The sequence below is a fragment of the Pleurodeles waltl genome, chromosome 3_1 (assembly GCF_031143425.1).
Source record: "Pleurodeles waltl isolate 20211129_DDA chromosome 3_1, aPleWal1.hap1.20221129, whole genome shotgun sequence".
NCBI classification, from domain to species: domain Eukaryota; kingdom Metazoa; phylum Chordata; class Amphibia; order Caudata; family Salamandridae; genus Pleurodeles; species Pleurodeles waltl.
Genome location: NC_090440.1, coordinates 1,695,955,126 through 1,695,975,436, shown reverse-complemented (window position 1 = coordinate 1,695,975,436; position 20,311 = coordinate 1,695,955,126). Strand labels below are relative to the sequence as shown.

General features: G+C 44.9%; 1 protein-coding gene across 1 annotated transcript in view; it reads right to left on the bottom strand.

Moving 5' to 3' along the window:
* NDUFA10 (NADH:ubiquinone oxidoreductase subunit A10) overlaps positions 1-20,311 on the bottom strand; it is a 150,727-nt gene that overhangs the window by 76,315 nt on the left and 54,101 nt on the right. The window contains exon 6 of the mRNA XM_069225506.1: positions 17,522-17,601. Within this exon, the coding sequence (XP_069081607.1) occupies positions 17,522-17,601 (80 nt within the window). The remainder of the gene's footprint in view (positions 1-17,521; positions 17,602-20,311) is intronic.

The following is a 20,311-nucleotide window of genomic DNA, read 5'->3' as shown; positions in this document are numbered from 1 at the left end:
ACATTCAGGACAATTACAAGGTAGAACAGAACACTTACATGTGCGAAAACTGCATAATAATGGCCACAGGATTGTTAGGTAAAACTTAGTTATTAAGAAGCCAAATGCTAATAACAAAAAGGCCTACCATAGCCCTAATATGTGCCATACTCTGGCACCTCGCCCATTCATAAGAAATCGACCACGGTTCTGGCATGCAATATGCATCTCATCATGCAGAGACCTCACACCAAAGGCCACCGGAATGTCCAAAGAAGCATCCTCACAAAGACCTCACTGAGAATCTACGTGCTTCCCTCAAACATTAAACTATCACCCTTACCAGTAACCTATTATGTATGTAGGGACCATCAAATGACAAATAATAAACAGTCTGATGCAGCCTTGTGAGTAATGTGTAGAGATACCTCACTGAACACAACCACACTGTTTAAATGATACAGCAGAGGAATATGCACACAACGCACTATGAAAGCCTAAGAACTGGCCAATGAAGACCTAGTGACTTCAGGGACTCACTCTAAAAGCCAAAAGACTGTTTCATGGAGCGAAAATATGATCCAACAAGTCATGCTACATTGCACACTTTATACAAGTGCCATGTGAGTGCTTAATGGTACAGTAATATACAGAGACCTCTCACCAGTCATGTGAGATTTCTAATGGTGCACTGATGTACAAAGAGATGTCAGACCAAAAGACATCGGACTACCCAATGCACCTCTAATACAGAGAACACATATCAGATGTTGTGGTACCGTCTAATGTTGGTCTATACAAAATGATTTCATATAGGAGGTCTATGAGATGACGTAAATCAGTTTTAACACAGAATGGTTTCAGACCGATCACCAAAAAAAGACACTGGCACAAAAGATGCATCTCTTTCACAAAGGACTTGGAGATTTGAGATTCCGAGGCATCTACAAAAGAGAACACAACTGCTGTTTCTACTCTTAATTGCTACACTTCTACCTAGGCATTTGTTTGTAATCAGGAATTGTAACGACTCTTAGTTAAAAAAAAAAAACATGAAGACCAACTTCTGCCATGTTGTTCTTCTAGAGACTGCCTTTGCCTATCCGTACGGTGTGGAATTACCAAGAATTATGGTCAGGAGTTATGGCTAGGCCCTGTGTCCAACCCTCTGTAGCCACACATTCCCCACAGACTTTTGCTGTGCACAACAGAGAATGGCTGCCGACCCCGTGCCCAACCTTTCGTAGCTGCCCAACATCCATTACACATGCCCTTCAGCCATGCATTCTGGAGGTTGGGCGTTGGGGTGTGTGGCTTAAGATGAGCTCAAGTGCCCAACCTTCAATGGGCACCCAACCCACACTGCGCTCAACCTTCAGATGTATGCAACCAATGTTTGGCACAAGGCCTGTACTCTGGTTTCACGTTTTTGACAGTGTGCAACCATACACTCTATTTCTAAACTTCTAAACAAAGTCGGACACTCATTTTAGTGTTTCACTTTGCTTGTGTGTTTTTTGTTTTTGTTTTACATTGCCTGAAACTTGCGAGTCGGGTACAAAACAACGGTCGAATCCAGCACCTGAAATTGTTGCTTGCAAGTTTGTCACTAGTTGTGTACTATTTTAGGCGTTTTTTCCCCTGCAGAATAGTTTTATTTTTCACACATTTCTACAGCTTGAAATTTGTCAATCAGAGCAGACTAGCGAATTTTAAGAATGCAAAAGAAATTACATATTTGGCCCAAACTCATCCAATCACATTTTATGAAAAAAATCTAAATTGTGTCTGACAGGATTCATGAGTCGTATTGCAAACTGAAAGCGCAAAGATATTGTGAATGAAATTGTAACTGTATTTGAAGAACTTTTCAACAAGTACCATGGTACTCCGGAACCTGAAGTGGATAAGTAGTAGATTAGTATAAGGAAATATATGTTGTTAATTGGACTGAATAGGATGGAGGAGGGAAGAGTCTAGAAAAAGTTAGTTTGGGATATCAGTAGTAAAATGAGATTTGGGATGAGTCAGAGTGGAGGTACAGAAAATCTAGAAAGAAATATAGGATGAAAAAGAGTAGTAAATTGGAGAAAGCTGATTTTTGTTTTTACATTGGAAGTAACGTAATCAAATATATTGATACACAACTACAAAAAAGGTGTACATCTACATGGAAAATAAATGAAATCGGACTTTGTATAGCACAATGGTATATGTACAGGCATGGCTAAATATTTAAAAACTCAGCCTTTAAACAGGTGTTGTACATTTTTTATTTTGCTTATATATTTATTTTATATTTTTCCCCAATATATTTCAATAGTGAAGCACATACAGATACAATTGTTATGATCATATTTACACATTGTGATAGATAAAATATAAGAGACCCATAAACATATAATCAAACAACATATGTAAACTATGCAGTGGTCTATACACACAAGAATAAATAATATACATATGTATATATTTCAAACATATGTAATATGTACATTTGTAAAGCAGATCTATATATTGTTAAATAAAAAGTAGTATACATGTGTACAAAGGAATGCACATATCTAAATACATACACATAATCACTTTACACAGGTCTGTACACAGGCATATGCTGTATATTGGTGTTTCGAGTATGGTGGCCATATGTAGGAAAGAGCCAACTCTGGAGTAGTCTTGTGAAGATACAATAGTTATCTGTGGATCTTATGTTTGGGGGTAATGAATTCCACAAATTGGTTCCTTGAACAGAGAAAAATGTACCATCAATGATTTTTTTCCTTTTATCCTGGGTTTTTGAGGTGGGGTGCCAATTCAGGGCAGAGGTTCCTTTGTATGTATTTTGCGATTTTAATCTTGATTAAAAGTGGTCCTGTTTCATGTATTGCTGTGTGGGTGATACAAAGCAGCTTGAAGGTGGATCTTCTGGTAACTAGTAACCAAGGTAGGGCCCTCGAGGCAAGGGAGATTTTGGACGTGTGGCTTTACATGTAGCAGCAGTCTGGCAGCAGTGTTCTTAATTTGTGGCAGTCTTTTCATAGTTGATAAAGGTTACCCATGGTAGAGGTCATTGGTGTAATCAAATTTAGGGGGTCATTCTGACCCCAGCGGTCTGAGACCGCCGGGGCCAGGGTCGGCGGGAGCACCGCCGACAGGCCGGCGGTGCCCCGCAGGGCATTCTGACCGCGGCGGCTTGGCCGCGGTCAGATCTGGAAAACCGGCGGTCTCCCGCCGGTTTTCCGATGCCCCTGAGAATCCTCCATGGCGGCGGAGCGCGCTCCGCCGCCATGGGGATTCTGACACCCCCTACCGCCATCCTGTTCCTGGCGGGTCTCCTGCCAGGAACAGGATGGCGGTAGGGGGTGCCGCGGGGCCCCTGGGGGCCCCTGCAGTGCCCATGCCAATGGCATGGGCACTGCAGGGGCCCCCGTAAGAGGGCCCAATCTGTATTTCAGTGTCTGCTATGCAGACACTGAAATACGCGACGGGTGCCACTGCACCCGTCGCACCTTCCCACTCCGCCGGCTCAATTCTGAGCCGGCGTCCTCGTGGGAAGGGTGATTTGCCCTGGGCTGGCGGGCGGCCTTTTGGCGGTCGCCCGCCAGCCCAGGGCAAATCCCAAAATACCCTCAGTGGTCTTGCGACCGCGGAGCGGTATTTTGGAGGGGGGAACTCTGGCGGGCGGCCTCCGCCGCCCGCCAGGTTTAGAATCACCCCCTTAGACTGTAAAAGAAAGATAGTGTCTTGGACCTTGTGTGGAAATCCTACATGGGGGAAGATAAGTTGCAGAGTTTTCATAATAATAATGAAGCTCAAACGTGCTAACTTATCCACTCGGGCATTCATTGGTAGCTCGGCATCCATGGCAATTCCAAGGTTTCTTACTTATTAGGATATTTTAGCTGGTGGTCCCAGATAGTCAGGCTTTTCCAGTCACCACATGTGAGTATTTTAGTTTTGGATGCATTCAATTTGATATAGCTTCATTTCATCTACTGATCAACAGTTTAGAGGCAACTAAAAATGTTTGAGTTTCCAGTTTCTTTGGGACTCTCCAGTTTAAGAAGCATTTGTGGTTCATCTGCATAGTTTTAGCATATTAAATCTAATTAATTGAACAGTGCCATTAATGACTTCATACAGATGTTGAAAAGCAAGGGTGAGATGATAGAGCCTGAGGGACCCCTGCATTTGTAAAGTACGGCTTGGATGAGAAAGGGGAGTGTGGAGGACCTTGCTTTTATTTTGACGGCATGGTGTGATCCAATTGTGCCGGCTTTGTGGAATCTTCACACCAGAGTGTCAAGATGAATTGTGTCGAAGGCAGATGAAAGGTTTAAAAGAAGTAGTTCAGGGGCCCGTTGCAGTCGTCTGTATTTTTAAGGTCATCCCAGATGGTGATGAGTGCACATTCTGTGCCTCTTCCTGGATGGCATCCACTTTGGAAGTCTGAAGGTATGGACTTATCTTCACTTATTTGTGACACCTAGGTGAATGCAGTTCTTTCTATCAGTTTGCCGGGAAAAGGTCCATTTGTAATCGGTCTTTAATTTTTTGGGTCTTGTGGGTCCAGATTTTTTTTTCTTTAATAATGAGTGTACATATAAGTCTTCTGGAAAGACTCCTGTTGCCAAAGAGTTATTGATGATTGTTCTGACTGGCGTGGCAGCAGAGGTATTTAAAAGAATGCTCTTGAAGATTTGTGGTGGACAAGTGTCAGACGGGCAGATGGCTGGCCTGCTTGCTTTTACAAGATCCATAAGGAAAATGTTACTTACTCAGTAGACCTCGGTTTGTGGCATGTAGTGCTGTAGATTCACATGCTTTGCATACATCCACCATCTAGTGTTGGGGCTGGAGTGTTGCAAGTTGTTTTTGTATGAAGAAACTTCTCAAGTCACAGGGATGGAGTGACGACTCCTCTTGGTGATCCAAGGTGTTTGTTTCCTTTTGTCCTGTTTTGTTGTTTTAGTGGTATTAGGCTATCAAAAGTTTCCTGGAACCACTCAAAGCTTTTGAACTATATTTATTGTATCAAAATATGTGTTGGATGTTAGTTGTGTTTTTAAGTATTCAAATTTGGGTTTGTTTCACAGTCAATATGTGGTTCCATATAAGGTGGCATTTGGTGTGGTGGAAAGCTACCAGGTGGTGGGCAAGGCTCGAGAGGAGGGACAAACAGGAAGATGAAGCCAGCACATGCTGACCAGCCAAACAATGCTAAGCACCTTGTAAGTAAATAAAATGACACACAAGCAACAGTAGATACGCGTCCGCGATCTTAGGCGAGACATAAAAAATACAGTCTGCCAGCAACTCCTCCAGAGAAATCTTTTCTATTGTTCAACTGTTCCTTAAAAACACTAGTTCCAACAGCATTGCTCCCTCTTAGTAGCTCTGTAAAACTTTTCACCTTCCTCCAAAACAAAATGAAAACAATACTATCAGCTTTCAAAGAAGTGTTAACCCTTTTAAGACTGCTCAATAACTTTAAATGCTTACACCTCAAAACTTACTGAATGCATTTACACCAAACTGAAAAAAGATCACCGTCTGAGTGAAGTTCTACTTTCAGGTCAAGTTTGTTGTAAATTCGCTCAGCTGCTTAGGCTGTCGATGTCTGTAAAATGTCTTATGGAAGCTATATTGAGAAATCATTTGTGTTTTTCACCCTTTTTCTTATTTATTTTTTTCCCTTAGTTTCGTGGAAATCTGGCTATGGGATCAAAAGTTACTGGCAAATCAATGGCAACTTCGTGAAAAAGCATTTTACACATAAATACAAGAAGGCACATGAAAATGTTTTTTGGGAAAAACATAAATAGCATTATTTGAGTAGCAATTAAGGAGGGGTTACCTAAAAACTGCGAGATTCCACAGAGTTACGCCTATACAAACCATACATGTACTGGTAGGAAGTAGCTGAAGGCAGCTCTCTTAAAAAAATGTATATTAAGCCGCCATAACAGTTTACGTTCACTCTAATTTCTCCTCCAATCACTCATGGGCTGTACCTTCACCTGTGACCCAAACAGCACTTCGCTGTCTATGGACTAAGGATCACAGTTCTTGTCCCAATAGGTGTACTGCTATCTGTTGTCACCCGCCAATGTTGTAAAGTTATATTCTTTGCAAACACTAAAAATGCAAAGTCTGTTATTCATGAACAATGTAGTGAAGAATTGGAGAAGTGCACCCAGACAGCCCATGAGCTGGCCTGGCCTTCACTAGCATCTTTGGATGACATGCACCAGTACCTCTCCTCACCTGAAGGCATCACTTGGAGCCTCGCCCTCTGCTACAGGTAGGTCTCAGCTCATGACGTCCGCGCACTGGTTCCCTTCTGAAAAATGGCACTGGAGGCCATTTCCTGGCACACATCACTTCCGGTATGGAGAGAACCCCTTCACATAACCAATGAGGTTTGCTGATCGAGCTCTGACCAATACAAGGACCACAAAAAAATCTCAGACCTGATCATCATTGCCTCATGCTCACTATCATACAAAAACAGCTGCAGTCTGTTCCATCTCACTGACCTCATTTGGCATCCCTCTAGCTCCGCTCTCCTCCAAAATTCATCATCACCTTGAACTTCACACTTAACCGTCCCTCTGCCTCATTACTTCACCACATGCACCATCTCTCTTCTGCCTCATGTCTCCTCTGTGGCCCCTTCACTCCTCCAAGCTCATCCTGCTGTCCACTCGCTCTTCCACACTCATCATCCCTCTGTCGCCTTGCTCTTTCACACTAACCCTTGCTTCACTTCCCCTCACTCCTCTACACTCACCATCAGCATGCCCTTCACTCTTTCACGCTCACCACTCTATTGTGACTCCGCTGCAGAATCCACACTCGCCATTCCTCTCCTCCAATCACTCCTCAACTCTCTGAAACTGTCACTCCTCGCCAATTCACCATCGCTCTACACACACACACACACACACACACACACACACACACACACACACACAATCACTTCTCTACACTCAGCATCTCACAACTCACTCTCTAGATCACACTCTTCATGCTCTACCGCTTAAGTTCTGGAACCACAGTCCATCTCTAGTTCAGTATTGCGTCATGTATTATGCCCTGGGGAAGCTTTTTTTTCCTCCATGGTAATGATAAAGTAGTACACTGCCCTGTATTCCCGAGAGAACCAAGATGAATGTGAGAAGCGTGTTCGAAAATTCTGTGATCCCACATCTTTCAATTAATTGAGCCAATCACTTCTCATAGTGTGTGGAAAAATGGCTTTCATGGTCAGTGGCGTAGAAAGAGGGGCCTGGGCCCTTAATGCAAGCAAGTTAAATGACCTCACCCACCCACCCCTAGCTTTCACAGCAATGCCAATAGGTCTCGCCTGTATAAGAGCTATTGGCTTTGGCACTGTGTTTTGCCATGCTGTACACCAGTGTGGATGCTGTCCAGCATGGCTAAAAGTTAGTGGCGTGGAGTGGGGGACTAGAGTGTCAGAGATTATTTGTTGGTGTCGTAAAGTGGAGTAGGAGGAACAGAATTGCACAGTTGAGGAGTGTGGAGTTCAGTTGCAGAGTGTCCTACAGTGGAATGGGGTGGAATAGGGTGGAGCGGATTGAGGTAGTGGAGTGGGGTGGGTGGACTGGATTGGTGTACAGTAGGGTGGATTGGTGATGGGTGAATTGAATTGGGGTGGATTGAAATATGGTGGGGTTGGGGTGGGAGGTTTGGATTGGAGTGATAGGGATGTGATGGATTGGAGTGGGGTGGGTGGGGTGGATTAGATTGGACTGGAGTGAATTGGATTCACTGGACCAAGTGGGGTGGACTGAACTGGGGTGGGGTGGACTGGGTTGGAGTAAAATGGGGTGGCTTGGAGTGTAGTGTAGTGGATTGAATTGGAGTGTGGTGGATTGGAGGGGGGTTGGGCTAGATGGATTAGATTTGAGTGGGGTCGACTGAACTGGGACCGGGGTTGGACTTGACTGGATAGATTGGGGTGGACGGGAGTAGAGTGGCCTGGATTGGAGTAGAGTTGGGTGGACTGGAGTGAGTCGGGTGAGGTGGATGGAGAGGGGAGGACTTGAGTTGGGTGGATTGGATTGGGGTGTGGTGGGCTGCAGTGGAATGGACTGGATTGCAGTGTGGTGGGGTGGACTGGACTGGGCTGCAGTGGAGTGTGTTGGATTGGAGCAGTGTGTTGGATTGGATCGGAGCAGAGTGGATTGCATTGAAGTGGGGAAGGGTGGGGCGGACTGAAGTGGGGTTAACTGGATGGATTGGATTGGCGTTTAGTGGACTGAACTGAGATGGGTTGGATTGAGGTAGAGTGTGTGAATTGGAGTGAGGTGGATTGTAGTGGAACGGGGTGGGGTGGATTGGAGCGGGGTAGATTGGAGTGGGGCGGGTTAGATAGATGGAGTGGGGTGGGATGGATGGTTTGGAGTGCGGTGGACTAAACTGGGGTGGGTTGGGGTGGATTGGGGTGGGCTGGAATGGGGTGGAGTGGATTAAAATAGGGTGGGGTGGATTGTGGTGAGATGGACTGGAGGGGTGGAGTGGGGTGTGGCAGGCTGGGGTGGACTGGAGTGGACTACTGGAGTAGGATAGATCGAAGTGGGGTGAGGTGGAATGGATTGGGGTCAGTTGAAATGGAGTGGGGTGGACTGGACTGGATAGTGGTGGATTGGACTGGATTGGTGTGAGGTGTACTGGATTGATGTGGGGTGGATTAAGGTGGTTTGGAGCGGGGTGGGGTAGGTTGGATTAATATGGACTGGACTGGAGTCAGGTAGGTTAAAATGGACTGCATTGGACTGGAGTGGCGTGGATGAATTTGACTGGAGTAAGGTGAATTGGAGTGTGGTAGCATTGGAGTGGGTGGTATTGGAGTGGGGTGGATAGAAGTGGGGAGTGTCAGACCTGAGTGGGGAGGATCAGACAGGAGTGGGGAGGATCAGACAGGAGTGGGGAGGATCAGACAGGAGTGGGGAGGATCAGACAGGAGTGGGGAGGATCAGACAGGAGTGGGGAGGATCAGACAGGAGTGGGGAGGATCAGACAGGAGTGGGGAGGATCAGACAGGAGTGGGGAGGATCAGACAGGAGTGGGGAGGATCAGACAGGAGTGGGGAGGATCAGACAGGAGTGGGGAGGATCAGACAGGAGTGGGGAGGATCAGACAGGAGTGGGGAGGATCAGACAGGAGTGGGGAGGAGTGAACTTGAGTGGATTGGGTGAAGTGTAATGAAGTGAGGTAGATTGGACTGGGGTGTGGGCTGGACTGTAGTAGAGCGGATTATGGTGGACTTCAGTGGGTCGGATTGGAGTAGGGCAAATTCAAGTGGGGCAGATTGTTTTGGATTGGGGTGGACTGTTTTGGATTGGAGAGGGAGCAGGGTGGAGTGAGGCAGATTGTTTTGGTTAAAGTTAAGCAGACTGAAATGGAGTGGAATGGGGCAGACTGGATTGGGGCGGATTGTTTTGGATTGGGGTGGGGCAGATTGGAGTAAGGCAGACTGGAGTCAGGCAGATTGTATTAGGGTGGATTGGAGTGGGGTGAACTGGGTTGGAGTGGATTGGATGGGAGTGGAGTGCACTGGATCGCGGGAGGATTGGAGTGGAGTGAACTAGGATGGATTGGATTGGGGTGAGGTGGACTGGGGAGTGGCATATTGTTTTCGATTGGAGTGCAGCAGACTGGAGTGAGACAGACTGTTTTGGATTGGAGTAGGGTAGACTGGAGTGGGGCAAATTGTTTTGGACTGGAGTGAGAGAGCCTGGAGTGAGGCAGATTTGAGTGGGACAGATTGTTTTTGGTTGGAGTACAGCAGATTGGCGTAGGGCGGATTGGAGTGTGGCAGACCATTTTCCATTGGAGTGGGGAAGACTGGAGTGCAGTAGATTGCAGTGGGGTAGATTGTTGTGGATTGGGCAGATTGGAGATGGAAGTGGGGCATATTGTTTTCAATTGAAGTGGGGAGTACTGTTTTGGACTGGAGTGGGTGGATTGGAGTGTGGCAAGTTTTTTTGGACTGGATCGGTGAAGACTGTTTTGGAGAGGTGTAGAATGTTTTAGATTGGTATGAGGCAAACTTGAGTGGGGAAGATTAGTTTGGGGTGGGTTGGGAGGAGTGGGTTGGGTTGGGGTGGACTGGTGTGGGGTGAGGTGGAGTGGATTGCAGTGGGGCCGATTGGAGTGGGGTGAATTGGGGTGTACTGCACGATTGTGTGTTAAAGCATATTTTCAGAAAGTATATATAATAAAGGAACAATGTTGATTTGCAATATTTAGATAAAATAATCACCACCTTTTGAGAACGGCGTCTACGAGCAAAAACAAAAGAAAACATGAATGCAAAGGGAGAAAAGACGACTTGGCAAAACAAAAGAAAGTTAGCTATAAAAACAAAACTTTGCGATTTTGTTTGTCCTGCTGGGCATGTTTTTGACAGTCGCAACCCTTCTTTTTGCACGGCACAAGAAGGTAAAAAGAACAAAATAGTACCTCAAACTGGTCGGGAGCAGCAGACAGTCACTGATTAAGTTGAATCAATCAGTGCTTGGTCCCTGCTCCACACAGAGAAACGGAAATAATGGCTGCAGTGACAAATTACAAGGCTGTAAAGAAAAGTGCCACACAAGCCAACAAATAGTAAGCGACAGCCGGGCTCCATGTCCTTTACTGTACACAACAACAGTCTTGCAAGCGAGACGCATGCGCTAGCAGGTTTGACCATAAAAACAGCTAAAGTTGGGGCACAGTGGGCCTCTCAGACCCCTGGACCCTGGTGTCACTGAACTCACTGCACTGCTGATAGCTACGCCCGTTCAGATGTGGTAAATCCTCACATCGAACATCATATAAAAAAACTGCATAATGACTTTCACTGATTCATGATTAGATGCAAATAGTCTGCACATCTACCCTGGCGTAAGCAGCAGGACAGAGGGTGACAAGCACCCTTTTCATCTAACTTTCCTGACATCTTCTCTTTCCTTTGAGTCAGCTACACTAAAACGACTACCCCTCAGTCAGGCGCAAGAGCCCAGGAGGCAACAACATCCACAGAGTATGGCAGCAAAGCGATGAAAGCCGAGCTAAGGACGCTGGCATGCAAACCCTGCCTCCTTTTCCCGTACACCTTAACGGCAACCAGACAGACGAGAAGTTGAATCCAATTAATCCATTTTATTCCAGTGATAAAAACAACAGCCTCTCCGAACAGGCACCGTAGAGCAGCTTTGGGGTAGGCAGTAAACTCAGCCACGTGGCGGCTGGCAGAGTCTTTGCCAAGCTCAGCACTCAAAGCGGAGCGCAGAGTGGCCAAACTCTGAATTCCACCGGTAGAGCCCACCCCTACAACAAAGCAGAATATTTTTATGTGTGGCCTTTAGGTTTGCAGAACTAGTGGAGCAATAGTTCAGTTTCAAGAAAATATATAGGTTCCGCCAACACACTACCAATTGGAGTTATGTCTGCAAAAATGGTCCCTAAAAGGGCTCTCCAAAAATTAATAATCTTGTGCACTAATACAGTTTCCTCAAAAAAAGGAGAGTCCCATTGTTTTTATTCATGAAAATAAGAATTCCCACCTCAATACCTTCCTTAAGGCAAAGGATGCCTGCCCTGTTGCAGTCAGGAATAGAGGGGTCGATTTCGGTCTTATGTCTGTGCAGCTCATGATAGGAAAAGGACAACACATTCTCCCAAAACAGCCCTATCTAGTAGTAGGAATCCACAATCCTCCAAAGGATCTTTCAAGGAACTTCACGTGATAGAAACCCACTATTAACTGGTCCATCTTAAACAATCTAATTTGAAATCGGATCTCAGGAATCTTGCAAAGTGAGATGTATGGGGATCTAGGGTGGGAATAAGGTTACTCCACAAATAACAATGAAGGCCACAGGGTGGTCTAAAGCACCCAAAATGCAAAATCCCTCTGCAACTAAAAAAAAGAGTATAATGCAGCCTCTATGATGCATAGTGACCACATACCTGAGACCTCATAAACTGACTAATGAAGTACAACTATGCTAGATCACCCATTACAAAGGAAAAGGACAGGTGTTCGATATTTCAAAATGTAGAGAAAGGACTAAAATATTTCTAATGCATTTATACCTATTACATAGCACCATGGCATTGTCTAATACAGCCATGAAAAGTAAAGATCTCCCTCATGCCAACACCACATGCTCAAGACCTTGACACTGCTAGTTCAATCCTGATAGTCACAGGCACCATTCACCTACGAATTAGAGACCTCATACTCAATCTCATGCCACAGCCTACTAGGACCCTTCCAAGCAAAATATTAACACCTACAGCCAATGTGCAGATCCCTCAAACGAAAAAGCAAATATCTAAATACACATTTTAAAAAATGCAGTAATTGTGCACCCAATACTACTCAATGAAGTGGCACACTACAACAGCATTCTGTTTCAGCCAGTGTATGAATTCCCTCTCTTTCCTATTTTTTGTCTTTTCCAGACTTTCTTTGTTTGGGGCTTGCTGCTTTCTCCTTAATTGCTCCCAACCTGTACTAGAGAAGCAGTCTTAGACGAATGGCCCAATCATGTGGCCTTGTGAATCTCTGCAGAACCTGCTCTGCGGCATTCCATACACCACTTAACCTCCCCTCCTAGGACATCCGGCCAAGGCAGCACACACAGGGCGGAGAGGTTAAGAGTGTCTTCTCTGTTTAGGCTGGGAAGGAGCCAAGGCCAAAACATCTGCCAAAACCCCTGCCTCTAAACCACAAACACTGCTCCTGGGTAAGCTGAAATAACAGGGGCTTCTTGGTTCACTCCACGGTCAAATCACTAGGTTGAGATACATATGGCCACAAGTTTAACCCCTGACCATCCAGTACGTCTCGACTAACTCTGCACCCAAGTTTACCCCATGCACTGTCCAGTAGTTGTGGGCCTATCATAGCCCTTGTTTGATCACACAGATAACTTAAGCTAGGCTGGGACAGTCAGTCTTGAGTTTACATCCTTAAACAATCTACGTCTGGGTTGCAATAGTTTGCTCCAAATTTACCCCACAGACAATTATCCAAATCCACTTTTGGTATCACTTTGTAGACAAATAAAGTAGGTACAAACAAACCTGTCACTGGACTTGCACCATTCACATTTATCTATCATTCTTGGCTCTCCACACTAAATGAACTTAGGTTTTCTCTATACTATAGGGTTATGCACATCTAATTAAGAATGAACAGAGAAATAACAGGCAAGAGACAGCATTAAAATAACCTGGTAGAACTGCTTCAACCTCAGAGCCAACATCAACAGAGGCAACCAAGGGCAATAACAGTTGCAGACAAAGGAAGAAACTAAACCTTGCAATCATGTCTCATCAACAACTCACCCATCAAACAGAAGAAGCAGAGTTCCAAGACTGACTAACCAATGTTTTACACAAAATACATTAAAGAGAAATACTGGTCTAAACAGAAGAAAATGCCTAACAGGACAATGAAAATAAAGAAACTGCAGATTCAGAACGCCAAAAATGGTATATTTTTTTCTATGCCATAACGCAGTACAAATAACCAATCAAAACTGCCAAGAAATTATTTTACTGAAAACGAATTTCCAAAAGAAAATGCCCCTAAAAAGAACTGTAGCGGATTCTTGCAGCATTCCATGATCAAGTATGCACACCATGATAAAACCATAATCAAAACCCAGTATGGATATCATGTTAATGCTATCATCAAAACCCTTCTGGGTTGCAATCTGCAACATGTTTATCTATAGTACTTAAAAAAAAAAAAAAAAAAAAAAAAAAGAAAACACTCTACTTCAGGAGTAAAACAACATGTACGAATACAAAGGACAAAAAAAGTGTAACTAAAGAAACAAACAACCAAAAACCCACAACCTTAATCAAACAGCCATCCAACCTAATCAAAGCAAGCAACTCCAGATGCCATCACATAAACAATTTTCAAAAACATTGTCCTAAACACTTGTGCTAGATCAATGTCAGGGAAAATTGGCAGCAGTTCGGGAGATACAGGATCGTTTCCATGCAAACTAAAGCTCTTCATTAGGCCACTCATTAAGAAAAATAACCTTGAGCAATCAGATTCTGTCACCTGCAGAGTGATTACCAAGCTCAATCTCTGCGAGTTCCTTGGAAACTAATAAAAAGACCAGTCTTTTTTTCCAGATCTCCAACTTTCTTAAGAACAAGAAGCTATTCTCAAACCAACTATCTGGATTCAGCCTAGCAAGAGGCAGATAGTTGGCACTGATATAGCTGTGAAACCAGTGAACAAAAATGGAGAGGCAGCACTAATTCATTTGGACCTATCAGCGGTCCTCAATACAGTCCATCCTCAGATAGGACTATTCAGCCTAGAAAAGTTTGGCATACAAGGGCATACACACTTTAAAATGGATATGTTCTTACCACAGAAACAGACAAAACCATGTACCATTCACTTCACCTGCTCATAATTCTATCAGTGGGGTCAAACAAGATTCAAGCATTTAATTGTTCCAGTTCAACCATTACTTCACCAAATTACCAAACCAAATTTGGTAATTCCACCTCATGTTACAAATACGTAGACTGCACACATCACCCTAAAACTGGAAAATGCTAATAACATAAACTCACCTTTGAGTACCTAAGCCACTGATGGACGGATGATAACCAATCATCTCACACTTAACTCAGCAATAAGTAAACCCATAGCCTGTGGAGAATGAAACAATTTCCAAACTGTAATCATTTCGCCAAAAGAACTGGAGGCAACACCAGCGACTTCAAGTGAAGTATGAAACCTCAGGTAGTCATGGACTCACAACTATCGTAAAACCCACATGCCAGTGGGAGCACTTTCTACACAATGTGGACACTACAACGCACCTTCCCTTGAAGAAATGATAAGTTACTTGCTCTTAGAAAAAGAAAACAACAGATGTTCAAGACATCAGAACGAACTGGTCATTTTCACCCTTGTAATAGTGAGGGTAGATGAAGCAAATTGTCCTACCTAGAAGTTTTCTACTTCCGCAAGAATGTCCCTACACCTCAACCCAAGAGAACATACACAACAAGTGCTTCAAAACACAAAGCTTGGCATTCAAGTCATTTTGCATCTTTCAAAGAGCCAGCCAAATGGAAAGAACCAAGAAACTTGCATGCAAAATTCCAACACTGACCTCAGGTCAGGACACTATGTGCAAGACTAGCAACTTGACTCATTGTTTCTTCTTCTCAGAGGACACACATGCATTCCCCTATAAAGGCTGCAAAAATTTCGAACACCTTGCTAACAAATATATACGAAATGCAAAAGACCATCTGAAGCTCAGAAAGCATGTAAAAATCTGGTTCTTCAAGGTAAAGACGCAGAACAGTGTGGTCCCTTGTCATCAAAACCAAGCAACACCCAAGATAAAAATAGGAAACTCTGCCCAAGAGTGTCAAATAGCTACAGGAACACCATAGCTGGACTCGACTACCACTTGTTGCAGTCCACACAAGAGGGAGGACCGCTGTTTACAAGAGTCACAGAAATCACCATAATTGGATGTGGACTCTATGACCAGCAGTATTCAGTACAGGCTGGAGAACAGTAGTACATAAATGTTTTGAAATCACCTCAAGTTCACTCTACCAAAGCGGACTAATCATTTCAGGTTAGATGAAAGTTATAGGCTACCGACGGTCATTATAAAATGCTTCTAGCCCAGCTGGCTATCACATGCAATGCACGCATGGAAAATTCCAACACTGACCTCAGGTCAGGACACTATGTGCAAGACTAGCAACTTGACTCATTGTTTCTTCTTCTCAGAGGACACACATGCATTCCCCTATAAAGGCTGCAAAAATTTCGAACACCTTGCTAACAAATATATACGAAATGCAAAAGACCATCTGAAGCTCAGAAAGCATGTAAAAATCTGGTTCTTCAAGGTAAAGACGCAGAACAGTGTGGTCCCTTGTCATCAAAACCAAGCAACACCCAAGATAAAAATAGGACACTCTGCCCAAGAGTGTCAAATAGCTACAGGAACACCATAGCTGGACTCGACTACCACTTGTTGCAGTCCACACAAGAGGGAGGACCGCTGTTTACAAGAGTCACAGAAATCACCATAATTGGATGTGGACTCTATGACCAGCAGTATTCAGTACAGGCTGGAGAACAGTAGTACATAAATGTTTTGAAATCACCTCAAGTTCACTCTACCAAAGCGGACTAATCATTTCAGGTTAGATGAAAGTTATAGGCTACCGACGGTCATTATAAAATGCTTCTAGCCCAGCTGGCTATCACAAGAACAGACTACAACTAGCATACGAAATGCCTACATAAGAGATTTACCATCAATCCACCTACCCAAGCAACTTGGTCCTAAAGACATAAATCCAATGTATGAAAAGAGTTGCCATACAGCTGTCATTGCCGGAAACTTAAATATAATCTACCCCCCCGTCCTGCCCCTCATCTCTCACCACATTCAAAATTAGACACTTTATAACTCATTAAAGTCTTTAAAAACAACAACTTGTCTAAGGAATGATCGCAATGTAGCCAATCCAAGCAGATTTCAGTGATCTTTATCCTCCCTCTCTCTCTTACCTAGATCCACAAGACATACACGGTTAATGTGAGTGTCCTAACTGCTGTATAAATTTAAGCAGCCGGTAAATATATTCTGAATGTGTCTTCTATCTCATTCTTCCTTCCCCATCACAAACATAAGTGCAGCAACCCAAAACACTACAAAAGCACCACTCTAGTCAACTACATACAACACCAGAATGCTTCCCACAGTAAAACACACAGCAAGTACAATACATTTCCAAACAATCACTCGCGACTGCGCAGCATGCTACTTGACCAAAAAATGCACTTCAGCCTCCCATAATAGCATATGAAGTGCTATACAAATCCAAATTAAAATACTATTACTACCACACAGAACTCACAATGAATGTTATTTTTTTATCCAATAGTCTCTTTATACATACAAAGGCCTCAGAGAAAGGCATAATGCTGTGTAATGAAGATTTAGCGTTGACAGGAAGCTGGTGTCAAGCATTACAAGTTGGCTTTCGATTGCATTAATATGTACAAGAATCTTATTCCAAGAGCCATGCGGGTCACTGAGACACAATCCCACTTTCTCACTTTCTAGGACTTTGGCCCTGTCATCCATACATATCCACTTAGCCCTCGACAAAAACATGCACCAGTGGGATACTGTCTTAATCATCAGAAGTGTGTCTCTCGTCACCATCAGAAGTGCGAGTCTCCACATCTGACGTGGGGTAGATAGGTAGAGAAGGGTTTATTGTCAAATATCTGGAGGCAGACAGAAATGAAAATGTGTTCTCTGGGCCAGGGCAGGAACTGGATGCTGTACACTAACTTTGGGCAAAAGGATTTGGACTCCACTCATTCAACCTGGGAAAATGCTGGTGAGTTATGTGCAGGGGCATGGACAAAAAAACTGTGCAAACCTGTCCATGGACTTTGTCGGCAAAGGCACAAAGTGTTGAATCTGCTCACCTGATCTGGGGCAGGAAAGATTTCTTGTAGGTCTCTTCAACACTTTTCAGGAAGTCAACAGAGATCTTCTTTTCCAAAGGCTGCACAAAAACAAAAATGTATAACAATAATAATAAGATATTGTAAGCAGATTCTAAAGTGGATTCATGGACACCCCTGCTTGCATTAGGATTCTCAGCATCCAATAATAATTGGAAGGTGCTCTTATCGCTAATGCTCCCAGCTAAACCCAGTGGTGTTTTGCAGCATAGACGGTTCAAAGTAGAGCAGAAGCAAAGACGGTTCAGAGCCACTCAGGATGATAAGTTCATCAGTGTGAAACGTGTGGGTGATACGAGGGTGGCGCACACCTGAACTCAAAGGAGAGCATACAGAGCTCTGGGCACATCTGAAGGTTGATAAACCTATTCAAGGCAAGCCTGTCTGTGCCTGTCCATGTCTGGAATGCGCCCAGCGCCAGAAACCCTGGTTCGCCCAACATCCCCGATACTCTACTGCCGAACTCTGGGCCCTGGCCCCCAGGAACCGGGACAACAACTGCTGCATCCCTTCCCCCAGGATCAGTCAAACCCTTCACATGCCTCCAATGCTACTTCACCTGTAACATCTCGACCTTCACCGCACCCGCACAGCCACCTTCCAAACCTGAGAAACAACTCCAACGACTGCTGCTCAACACACAATCCCTCTGCAAACACATCACAGAAATCTCGGACACCGTATCCACACTCAGACCGGACCAGATATTCATCACCGAAACCTGACTCACTCCCACCTCGGTCCCAAACATCACCTGCGCCACCACGCAGAGATACAAGCTGATCCACACAGCAAGCACGTAGGAGGCATAGCATAAGGACAGCCTCCCGTGCACCACCTTCGAAGAGGTGTCCAACCTCATGGAACACCTAAACTTTAGAATCCAAAATGATGTCAAAACAACCATCAGAGGAACTCTCACGTCTAGACCCCCAGGTTCTCATCCCGCATTCTGCAAGGCCATCACAGACCTCATCGCCCCCCTATCCGTTGACTGAACAGACTTCTTATTCCTTGGAGACCTGAATTTCCATCTAGATGACCCCAGAGACCACAACACTACCAATCCCCTCGACAACCTAAGTAACATCGGACTCAACTAGTCACCAGTCCCACACACACTGCAGGACACACCCTGGACCCCATCTTCACAACCAGCGAAAAAAATTATATTGAGCCACACAATGGAGCCCACATGGACCGACCACCACTTGGTACACTTTGCCATAACCAGTAGACTGGAGCCGTCCGACACACCCCAACCGCCCTCCCCCCTCTGCAGATGGGGAAAAGTCACAGAGACCCAATGGATACCACCCTCCAGGCCAGCACACCCATCCTCTCAGGCAACCTCAAACAAGACACCAGCAATCTCCCCGAATGGATAATCATCAAAGTGCCCCCCACAAGGAACTCTGCCCCCAGAAGATCCAACAAGCCCACAAGTTGGTTCCCCCCGAACTACACACACGGAAGAGAGAATGCAAAAGGCTAGACCGTGATGAGGTAGTAGGGACCCCGCAGACCAGTTTACCTTCAAAGTTGCGCTGAACAAATATCATCTCTGCCTCAAAGAAGCAATAAAGATCGCCCTACTCAGCCGCATCGAGGAGAGCACCAACCGCATGAAGGAACTCTTCAAGATCATCAAAGAGTTCTCCTGCCCAGCAACCACCGAAAACACTATCCAACCCACCCAGGTCCTCTACAATTCACTAGCCGACTACTTTCATGACAAAATCACAGCCATTTACAGTGACTTTCAACCATAACCCACCAGCATCAAACACCTTCTGACCCTGTCCGAGGATTCCCCCAGCCACCCCACCACAGACTAGAGGCCACTATCCATTCTGGAAACAGACACCCTTATGACCTTAACCCCCTTCCGGCACACCCACGACCCTTGCCCACATTACATCTTTAACCTGGGCCAGAAGGAAATCAGCAGCATCCTCTCCCCCATTCTCAACATCTCCATCAGGACTGCCACCATCCCCAAAGCATGGAAACAAGTAGAGGTCAAGCACCTCCTGAAGAAACCTTCTGTCGACCCCAGCACACCTAAAAATAACTGCCCCATCTCTCTGCTCCCTTTCTCAGCCAAGTTCCTGGAAAAAAACATCAACAAACAGCTCTTCGAACAACTAGAAAAATACTACCTACTTGACTCCTCCCAAAAGAGTTTCCACTCCAACCACAGAACCGAGACCGCCCTTATCACCGCAACGGACATCAGGTCCCTCCTCGACCATGGATAAAAAGCAACCCTGATTCTCTTAGACCTCTACAACGTGGCCGTGACTCCTTGACATGGGGATCCAAGTCAATGTCCTCAAATGGATCTACGCCTTCATCTCAGGCTGCACTCAGAGGGTCCACCTCCTACCTTTCACCTCAGAACCTAAGAGCAACATAAGGGGCATCCCCCAGGAATCCTCTCCCAGCCCCACCCTCTTCAACACCTACGTAATGCCACTGGCAGGGACTGATTGTTCCCATGGACTCAATATCATCTCTTACACTGACAAACACCAAAGTAATAACTCTCCCTTGTCAAAGACCACGCCACCCCCAGAGACAACTTCAGGCAGGTCATTACACACATTGCTGACTGGATGAAATTCAACTGCTTTAAACGGAGTACGGACAAGAAGGAAGTGATCATCTTTGGAAGCAATCCCTCCCCTTGGGACGACTCAAAGGCCCTCGACGCTTGGACAACCCCCGTCACCAACTGACCATGTCCAC